This window comes from Calidris pugnax, unplaced genomic scaffold, assembly GCF_001431845.1.
Source record: "Calidris pugnax isolate Ruff unplaced genomic scaffold, ASM143184v1 scaffold34, whole genome shotgun sequence".
NCBI lineage: Eukaryota > Metazoa > Chordata > Aves > Charadriiformes > Scolopacidae > Calidris > Calidris pugnax.
The window spans coordinates 3,972,565-3,981,689 of NW_015090771.1; the positions used below are offsets into that span (position 1 = coordinate 3,972,565).

The window sequence follows — 9,125 nt, forward strand, 5'->3', positions numbered from 1 at the left end:
GATTAATAAATTTAGATGTCAACAGAAATCAATAGTTCTTATTAATGATGCCCTGGTGTCAGCAATGGATAATAAGCAAGCAAGTCTGAAAATGAGTGATTAATCACAGCAATGTGCATGATCAAGGTACTGCCCCCACCCTCTTCCACCCCACCAAGCTTGGTAAGAAAAGAGTAATTCTCTGCTGTTTACTGGGACAGATACTGAGCCCTGAGCTTCATCCCTCCCCAAGTCTGTCAAATTCCTGTTCATCCAGAGTCAGAAATGGATTTCCTCATCTGCCTGACTACAGCAATCCTGTGCTCCTTACTCTGTTCTTGGATTTCATGATCAACCACAAATTAATCCTGCAGCCTGAGAATGCAAGTAAAGGAATTGTACTTTTTCCATTTTGAGCTTTGCAGTCCAGCTGATACTGGAGACACACTGAAAAGAGGGGAACAAAAGATTTTTTTCCTCTGGCCTGAGCCTCAGTCTCACCTGAGGGCAGGTGACTACCAGCAGAGCTGTTACTAGAATTGGCCTCCCAGGCCCCTTTGTACTATCATTGTATTTAAGCTCTCTGCTTCCTCTTCAAACTACAAACCAATGCTTCTTTGAGCTCTGACACAGAGGGCTCCTGAGGGGTTTGAGACCTGTGTTAGAGGGAACTGCAGGTTTTGGAGTTAATAATTTGAATAGAAAGCACACTACAAGCATCGTGTATAAGGCAGCAGCAAATGGTGCCTTTTAGTTATTCAGAACCACGTCCATGTAAAAATGAAACATTACTAATATATCAGCATATGGACCATCATCAGAACACACCAGGCTGACTTCTAAGCATCCTAGGGGAGAACTAGCTCATTATCCATATGGCAATATGAAGATGTCCCCACTTGGTTATTTCCATACACTAATCTCAGATTCATATATCCTCTCTAGCAGGTGTTTAGCGATCTTCAGTAGATGAAAAATAATGTTTGTCCATTGGATGGTGATAGTTTCAGCCCACAAATCATTTCTGCTTTGAACCATTATGGTAATTTTCATTCTCATATGACTTCATCAACAGAATTTCAAGAAAAGAGATCCAGATTTGTGAGTAAATAGCTAGTTTCGTTTCATATTTATCTGTGACAAAAATAACATGCATTTTAAAAACCTTTCAGCTCTGATTGTAACTGGGTAAATCTATAATTTTGGGTTTATCTTAAATATCACGTACAAATGCTTACTAACAAAAATGCCAAAACCAATACAAAAAGAACTATTACAAAGTCATGACACTTGCAATATAGTACTGAACATCTCTTTTACAGGTCTTGGTACATCAACAAGATAAAGTGATTTTTTTTTTCATTAGCTTTAATTAATCAAACATATTACGCTGCATAAAAGAAGAACAATGAATACGAACACTCCAAAATTACTTATTCTTTTTCCTCAATTTCTGATTATCTTTTAGCTTTTCAGCTATAAAAGATGAATTAGGAATAGCAGAAGCTTTAGAAAGGCATAAAAAATGACCCATGTTTTCTAATACCAATACCTTTTGAGATGGACGATAGCTTGAGTCAGTCCCTCTGGCCAAAGACTCATCAAGAAGTGCTTTCAGCTTCTCAGCAGAGTCCTTACTCTTTGAATGCAAGAAGCCCAGGGCCTTCAAAAAAATGGGATCAAGCTCCAAGTTCACTGTAGCAGCCATAATGGTGTCTTCGGAGGAAGAAAAAAAAAAAAAAAGAAGAACAATGACAACTTCATACATATGAAGCATCTCTCAAACAACATGTGGCTCACTAACCCACAGTAGAATTTTTTTTTTTTTTTAAATGAAATTATATTAAAACAAAAAAGAAGAACAATGACAACTTCATACATATGAAGCATCTCTCAAACAACATGTGGCTCACTAACCCACAGAATTTTTTTTTTAAATGAAATTATATTAAAACACAGCAAGAATGATGTGAATTAATTATTGTCATTAGAAGATGACCGATTGTGAACTTCAGACTTTGGCTTTTCTGCTGAAATGATGTCAAATTTGTTATTTTGAACATTTGATGTTCAGAAACTAAACTCATCATACTTGCATAAATGGAAAAAATATTCTATATTCTTGTTACTCCATATACACAGAATACTGAAAAACATGCAAAGTAAGTATAAACTTCAGGAAAAGCAATTACTACTCTTCTCCTTAACATTATTTGCATAGACAGTGATTTCTATTTCATTGCCCATTTAAGAATAAGAAAGAAAAACCTCCTACTCGTAGAAAAATTAACTTTTGAAACTTTGAAAAGAACAACTCATTGTAATATGCAATAAGAGATATACACCAGTTAGTATACAATTTTATATATATTAAAAATCTTCAGTGATTTCTATCTCATTGTCCATTTAAGAATAAGAAAAAAAAATCTCCTACTCATAGAAAAATTAACTTTTGAAACTTTGAAAAGAACAACTCATTGTAATATGCAATAAGAGATATACACCAGTTAGTATACAATTTTATATATATTAAAAATCTGAAAAGATACATAGCCTGTTTTTAAATATAGCTGAAACAGTGAGAAAAATTTTAACTCAGACTGTGATATATCCAAGTCTCCTTGGGACAGCCTAGGTTTTTATGTCAAGTAATGACTATCCAGAGCTCAAAGATGCCATAGTGTCAATGTAAATAGAATAAAGTGAGGGAAAGGGTAGAACGAATTTGAAGACTATCCAGAGCTCAATGATTCCATAGTGTCAATGTAAATAGAACAAAGTGAGGGAAAGGGTAGAATGAATTTGAAAAAAATACGTTTGCTTCATAGCAAGACAATTCTGCACTCTGGAGCCTTCTCTGTTAATTTCTTTAACAAAAACTCTAAGGAATTGCATTTATAACAGAAATTGTCCCCACAAAGATAAGTATCTCTAACTTAATCAGTAATTAACAATTAATAATTTAAGAAATAACATGGGAAGGGAAGTTTCCTGCTCTTTTCCAAAACAGATGAAAAGTCATATTGTTAATAATCCCTTCAAATTTCATTTGAAACACATCAGGATGTGTTTTTTTCTTCTAATACATTAATCTAGAAGACATTCTTGAAAAGGCTTTCATCAGTTCTGCTCAAAAGCACTGCCTGGACAGCTTTTTCAGATGGAGCTTCCAAGGTTTTGTCTGATGAATTCCTTTTGATATTCAAGGCAGTGAACTTTTACCTCTGGCCAAAACACCAGCAGTGGCAGCCTGCTCCCTCAACACTTGCCTAGAAGTCTCCAGGAACCTTTATCTCATGCTGAGCTTTCACGAGACACCAGAGAATCGCTCGACTAAAATCATCAAGGAGTTCGACATCCAGTAGACTTCACAGGGTTTTTATCAATGGACCCAGCAGAGAGTTAAGAATCCTCTTCAAGAGCCTCTTCTCTTTTCCTTAATCTTTGCTACTTGTCAAATCATTTTCTGGTGGCCACAGAACTTCTGCTAGTAAGTACTACACGCCAGTTACTCTGCTTTTCACTGATCAAGCAGAGACTGCAGAGCAAACCCCATCCTGACAATTCAGTCTCTCTCTGATGTTTACAAAAAGTGAATTCAATGCACGTGGAAAGCGCATGCCCTCTTTTTTCATGCATCTACCTCTGATAAATTTTCAGGCTGTTCCTGATTTCTGTGGATAGGTTATCTCTTCCTTTTTTTCGTTCTGCAAATATGCTTTCCAAGTTCGAGTACCATATAGTCTTAAATTAAAACTCTGCTAAACCCTCTATTGAGTGAAAACAGTAGAATTAAAACGTTAATTTCAGAACTTTTGAATAGCTCCCTGTTAAAAAAACCCCAAAATGATAGAAGTTCTTTTCTGAGGCTTTTAGGAATACATACTTGTGTACAAAAGGAACAGGTAGCCTCAACAGTCATTAGCAGCCAAGTGAGGACGCCTGGAGTATTTACAGAACAAGTGTAAGCATACTAATTCTGTTTTCATCTTTCTGAAGGTAACACTTCCAAGATTTATTTCTAGCTCTAGCTTTTTAAAGACTTCTATTGTAAAAGAACTGTTAAAACCCAAATTTCAAAAGGATTCTCTGTATTTATTCTTTTGTTTGCATAGGAAATCGCAGCAATTCTTTCTCTGTTCTCAAGGGTATAATGTCATAAGCCACTACAGTTATAACTAATATCACAAAAATTTCTCATAAGAAGGGAGGGAACTGGGTTTACTAAACAGTTCCAGTATGCTCAGTTTAGGCATATATTTTCAAATTAAAAAAAAAAAAGTCTATTTGTAAGTTAAAGCAGGTAACGATATTTAATGGAAAGATAAACACAATAGATGTCTTAAAAATAGCATCATCTGAGAAAAGAAAATTTATAAATATGCTCTCCTTACTGGACCACAATAGGATATTTAATGGAAAGATAAACACAATAAGCTGTCTTAAAAATAGCATCATCTAAGAAAATTGATAAATATGCTCTCCTTACTGGACCACAATAACACAACTGTCAAACAGGCTAATACCAGTAACTGGCCTGGTCCAAAAGGCAAATTATTGCTTTTGGTAGTGGCATTTTCCAGACGTTTACAGGTCAGAACAGTGGTTTGATATTTATAAACCTAAGATCCAATTACATTCATTCATGTTTTCATTCATAAACTGCTCCTCTGGTGGTGAAGTCAGCATATAGCAACCTGACAGCCTTGGAGCAAGAATAGCAGAGTGTTTAAATAACGATGCCATGGGTTACTCTGTGTAAAAGCATTCCTTGACTTTCCAAATGGAATCTTTGTACAAAAAATAATGCAAATATTATTTAGGAAAAAAAAATAAGGAAGAAAGGGAGTATGACACTGCCTATGTGTAGCAGTTTGATAACGCAACTGTGAGATTAGAGGCCCATGTTATAATCTTTGAACCCAGAACAGAAGTGATTTTGCACAAAGCAGGAACTGAAGAGAACATGCAGGCAACTCATGGAGCAGGGACAGGAACTCCAGCCTCCCCTTTTGTGACTAAGCATTAAAATGTTAGCCTAATCCTAAAAGTACCTTTCTTAACTTAGGTGTCTCTCTCTTTGACACTTCTTCACTACTGTATAAGAACTATTTAATGATGGATAGACAAGACCAAATATAAGGTATCAAAACTCTCTTAAGTATCTGAGATAATATTAAAAATCCTACAAGGTACAATAACTTTCCAATAAGTACTACTCTAAGTGATTTAAATCCCTGTGGGGGGGGGAAAAAGTTAATTACTGGGTTGTTATTCTTAAAACATCTAAGAATTTTTTAAGTTGCTCATTTCTTGAGCTTACTATTGTCTTCTGCTAAATACATACGAGCCTAATTGAGCACTATACATAATATACCGTCTTCCAATTTATTAGACTTATTAGATTTCCAGGGTGTAAGAGCTCCTTTCTCTTCATTTATTTGCCAGCTATTATTTTGGATGCCTACACATGTATTATCTTGTTCACCATAACTTTCACTTAAATGGATCTACTTACATTATATTTTCAGATATGGTCATGTTTTCATCTGCCTGTTTCTGAACTCCTGTATCTATTATTTCTGAGACAGGTATACAATTGAAGGTATTTTTTCAAGAAAGTGCACACCTTTAATTTATATTGCAATGTTATTATCAAACCCTTTCTTTATATCAGCAATACTTTTATTTTTCACTGACACTGATGATTAAAAGGACCTTGACTGACATATCTTTTTCAGCTACCTTCAACACCTGCACCAGTCAATTTAAAACCCAGCAACATCAATAGCACAAAATTCCTTCCAATGCACCACACTGTGTTCATCAATAATTAATTTCACTTACCACTATAATATCAATTCACTTCTTTTTTGTCCCTTTGGATTCTTATGTTCCTCAGGATTTTCTCTCTTCCTGATTAATTTAGTAACTGTGATAGTGGCAGATTTTGCTTATTTACCAATAATGCCTTTTCCAGCTCACTTTCAGATTTAATTAAAGTCTTATTAAAAGTAGATCAAGGAAAGTCGTAAAAGCAGGAAAAACTGAACTTCTATTTTCAGTTTTTGTTTTAGTATCTTAATCAGGGCTTGATTCACGACAACATAATTTCTCAGTTATCTCCCATGAGGGATATTTCAGAACTCACGCACTTCAGTAGTCCAGACAACTGCATTAATTGGAACAACTGTATTAATCAGTTCTCATTTATTTGACATCTTTTCCAAAGAATTTTAGAAGACTATGGTAAAATCTTCTGCTATGGAGTTACTAGCACTGGTATCATTCATTTTACATTCTATTCTACAGCATATTTTATACTGTACTTTTAAATTAATACTTCAATCAATATCATAGTAACCTGTTTATCCATAATTTCTAAGATTACACTATTGCCCTACATTTGCTGTTTTCTACTCCTCATGAACAGTACATTATTTAAGAATGACGGAATCATTCAGTTTGGAAGTTACCCCAAGTGGTCACCCCGTGCAACCTCCTGCGAGCAAAGACAACACTGAATTCAGACCAGCTTGCCCAGGATTTTGTCCAGTTGGGTCTTGAAAACCTCCAAATCAGGAACGTGACAAACTTTCTGGGCGGCCTGTCCCAATGTTTAATTGTCCTCATTTCCTTACTTTGAGCTGGAACCTGCCCTGTTGCAACTTTTGCTGTCTCTCTTTCCTCTGCAGTGCATTTAAGTAGAAAGTCTGGCTCTATCTTCTCATTAATCTCCTCTTAGGTATATAAAGGCTTCTATTAGGTCCCCCTAAGCCCACAGCAGACAACATCCAACACTCTCTCTTCATCTTCAGATCTAGTTATTTTGTCATACAGGACAAGCCAGTTGGTCAGGTAGGATTTATCTTTGGTAGAGCCCAAGCTGGCTATCCCCAGTCACCATCTTATTATGCCTACAAATGGCTTGCTTCATGATCTTCCCACAGGTGGAAGCACTGAAACTGACCACCTGTTCTCTGGATCATCCTTACCCTTTTTGAAAATGAACCTAAGATTTACCTTTCTGCAGCCTTTGGGGATTTCCCCCAATCTCATGACCTTTCAAAGATACAGAGATAGCTCTGTGCTTAGCTCTCAGCACCCTTGAATGCAGCCCACCTGGGCCCATGGAATCGTCAGGTAAACAATCCCTGCTACAATCCTCTTCTACAACTTTTAGTTCCTCCTCTCCTTGAGCCCTGCCTTGGGGCAAAGAGCCTGGGAGACCTTACTGGTGAAGTATGAGGCAAAGACGACATCGACTCTCTCACCCTTATCTGTGTCTGTTGTCACTAAAACACTTCTCCAATTCAGCATATTTTTGTCCACATGTCCAGCACCATATTTTTCCTTTTAAGTCCTTTTCAAGATAAACAGCATCTCCTTACCTTGGACATCTCTTGCTAGTTTCAAATGTAGCTTAGCTTTCGCTTTCCTAACACCATCCCCATCTGCCTGGGCTATACTTCTATATTCCTCCTTTGTTGCCTGTGTCTCCACTTCTCCTGCACCTTTTTGCACTGGAGCTCTGTTATGAGTACCCTGTTTAATCAAGGCCTTTCCCTGTTACACCTGCCTTACCTTTTTACAGATATTTTCATTCTCATGAATAGTTTGTGTTGCCACAAAAAAATCTGTTTTATAAAACACATTTATTGAAGTAAATGAGATTATCATACCTACGTAATTGATATTTGCTAATCTGTACTACCACCAAGCTTCCATATTCTGCAAAATAGGACCTGAAGATGTCGTTTAAACAGATGCCACTGGTCATTGATTTGTCACTGGTAAATTGATTATATCTCCATTATTGTTTTTCACCTTTCCCTAACTTGATGTCTACCAAAATTTATCGGGTTTAGAAATTCCTTTGGTATCTTCCTCCTCGTGATTTTTCAGTGGAAGAACCAAACCTCAGTCAAGAGTCAATTTCCGCGTCAGTTACACCAAAGTTACACGACCCCAATCCTTGGCAGTGCATTTCGCAGCAAACTTCTCCCTGAAGACGTTTCCTTTAAGAATGAAGAAAAGGCCTCTCATCCGACAGCCACTCTTTAAAATGCTGAAGAGAGTGAGATGCCACCTTCTTTTAATACAAAAAAAATACCCTATTCTGAGTATGCCCTGCATACACATACATCACCTCCCTTTCTGTCCCTCCTGGTTCGCGGGCAGTGCCGTGTCGGGACGGCCAGCCCCTACGGCCACCGAGGAACCCGAAAATCCCCACTTCCCCGCGGCGCGGCCAACCGTGCCCCCTCCATACCGCGGCCAAACGCCGGGCCCCAGCGCCTCCCACACGCCCGAGGGCCACGAGTAGAAACCGGCGGACGCGCTGCCTTGAGGGAGAAGCCGGGGCGGCTGCGGGGACCCTCCCGCCCTGAGCCGGTTTCCTCAAGACTGCGGCACCGGGCGGGCCTGTGTGCCAGGAGGAACCGTCCCGTCCCTCCAGACGCCGGGCAGGAGGGACGCCAGCGCCCACAGGGACAACGCGGCGGCCGCCTCCTCACCTCACCAGCTCCACTCGGGCCCTCCACAGAGGGACGCAGCGGGTAACGGTCGCTGCGAGGGGAAGAAGGGGTAACGGCCACTAAGCGCGCGTGAGGGCTGCCCTCTATCCCCTCTCCTCCGCTCTGGCCCCACAGAGAGCCGCCAGCCGCCCTCTTACCGGAGAGAAGGAGGGTGTGACCGACGACTCACCGCCCTAGAACCGGGTCCGCCGCCACGCCGCTTCCCCCCCGCAACCCGGTCCCGCCCGCAGCCGTTCCGGCCGCTCTGTGAGGGGGGCGAGGCTCGAGCGCAGGAAGGGGCGGAGTCTGGGCGGAAGGGGCGGGGTCGAGCGCGAGCGGCGGGGTGGGGTAAGGCGGCGGAGGGAGCCTGCCTCATGCGCCCTGAGGGGAAGGGGGGAATGGCGGCCGTTACCGGCTGAGGGGGAGAGCCCCGGGGTCCCCGCGGGTGGGGGAAGGTCGTAGAGGTTTTGGGGAGCCCCTGTTTTCTGTTTTTGGGCTTGCTGGGGTGAGTTTGGCGGCCTGTGCTCTCTGTGCCGTGAGGTCTCGGTGTGGGGAAAGGAGAGTTGGGTGGAAGCTCCTCCCTGAGGTGCTGGTGGGTGGGGAGCGGTAATGGTTGATGGTGGGAAAACG

General features: G+C 40.2%; 1 protein-coding gene across 3 annotated transcripts in view; it reads right to left on the reverse strand.

The window, feature by feature from the left end:
* Positions 1-8,786, reverse strand: part of INTS12 (integrator complex subunit 12) — a 20,798-nt gene extending 12,012 nt beyond the window's left edge. Inside the window, exons 1-2 of one of the 3 annotated variants that reach the window (XM_014940784.1) lie at positions 8,654-8,786; positions 1,532-1,695 (exon numbers count right to left, since the gene is read on the reverse strand). In XM_014940784.1, coding sequence (XP_014796270.1) covers positions 1,532-1,687 — 156 coding nt within the window. In that variant the 5' untranslated portion in view covers positions 1,688-1,695; positions 8,654-8,786. The other 2 variants (XM_014940799.1, XM_014940791.1) reach the window with 2 other exon arrangements.
* Between the last annotated feature and the right edge of the window lie 339 nt (positions 8,787-9,125).